General features: G+C 59.8%; 1 protein-coding gene across 1 annotated transcript in view; it reads left to right on the top strand.

The window, feature by feature from the left end:
* Window positions 1–624, top strand: part of SPRG_21088 (hypothetical protein) — a gene marked incomplete at both ends in the record, with an annotated part of 1604 nt that extends 980 nt beyond the window's left edge. Inside the window, one exon of the mRNA XM_012351651.1 lies at window positions 13–624. Within this exon, the coding sequence (XP_012207041.1) occupies window positions 13–624 (612 nt within the window). The remainder of the gene's footprint in view (window positions 1–12) is intronic.
* Window positions 625–1499: the final 875 nt, after the last annotated feature.

The raw sequence follows: 1499 nt of genomic DNA, 5'->3' as shown, positions 1-1499 counted from the left end.
ACGATCCGGAAGGCGCTCGACTTTAACGGCTACGTCAACATCTTCCTCGGCACGCTCATCACGTTCTGCGTGCACTCGTCGACGGTGGTCACCTCGACCTTGACGCCGATGGCCGGCCTCGGGCTCATCACGCTCGAGCAGGTCTACCCGATCGTGATTGGCGCCAACCTCGGCACGACGGTCACGGCGCTGCTCGCGTCGTGGGTCACCGGGTCGCCGGACGCGGTCGCGATTGCCCTCGTGCACTTTTGGTTCAACATCTGGGGCATCTTCCTCTTCTACCCGATCCCGATCACGCGCAAGCCGATTCTCGACTGGGCGCGCCGCCTCGCGTTCTACAGCGCGCGCTGGCCGATGGTCGCGGGTCTCTTTTTGTTGTTGCTCTTTTTGATCGTGCCGGGCATCGCGCTCGCCTTGACGTACCTCTTCAAGGCCGGCACGGTCGGCCTCGTCTTTGGCATCATCATCGTCGCCGGCGTCGTCTTGAGTATTGCGGGCTTTTACTTTTGGTACCTCAAGAAGGGCGGTCGCGAAGTGTGGCACGCCTTCTTGGAGCGCAAGGGCGAGGCCCACGCCGCCAAGCACGCGCACGCGCACCCGGCGGCCGACAAGCCGCTCGTTTAATATCCTGGGACCGGCGACGCATGTCGATCTCCAGTCGTTTGTTTCCATTTCATATACAGTGTGTGTTGCAATCTTATTGACAGACTCTATTTTTCTGAGTTGCCGTTTCAGGTGTCAGGTGCGTCTGAAACAGTGTTTTTGCCCATCACAAACAGCGGTTTCAACGCAAACACTGTTTACAAAATCAAGGCAGCGTTTTATCGCACCGGTAGTAGGTAATGGGATGGAATATTGAGACGTAGCGTGTCGGTACGATGCCGCGAGCGCACTGTGACTGGCGAGTAGGAGTGCCGCTGGACGACGGGCTGCATAAGACTAAGATGAGGAATTGGAAACGGCGCACGGCGACTTGGCAGTAGTCGGCAGGTTGATACCAAACTCGCGCAAGAGGTCGAGAAGTGTTGCCGTGTCGTCGGCGAAGAGGCCAAGAAGCTTTGCGTCAATGGAGGCAACGTCGAGGAGGCCGCCGTGCGAGAGAAGGCAGCGTGCGACGCCGAGGCGTTTTCTTCTCAGAGCTGCGATCACCGCTCTGCGCGGCACCGAGACCCGGCCTGAGGCCAAAAGCTTCTCCACGATGTCCACGTTGCCGCGGCGCAGCGCAGCAGCGAGCGCGCCTTCGACTTCAATGCTGTCGTCGTCCAGTGCGAGGAGGTACGCGACGATGTCTCGTTGGGCGTAGACCGCTGCCGCCAAAATGGTGTACTGGCGCGGCGCAACGCCAGCTACCTCGAGCAGGAAGCGGACGACGTCGAGGTGACCACGCTGAATAGCGTGATCGACGGCGTCGATGGGCATAGTATGGCCATCGCGATGGAGCATCTGTACCAAGGCGAGCATGCCACTGCTGGCTGCCTCGTTCACGAGCTCAGCAAAGT

This window comes from Saprolegnia parasitica, assembly GCF_000151545.1.
Source record: "Saprolegnia parasitica CBS 223.65 unplaced genomic scaffold supercont2.83, whole genome shotgun sequence".
NCBI lineage: Eukaryota > Oomycota > Saprolegniomycetes > Saprolegniales > Saprolegniaceae > Saprolegnia > Saprolegnia parasitica.
This window is presented reverse-complemented; position numbering and strand designations above follow the sequence as displayed.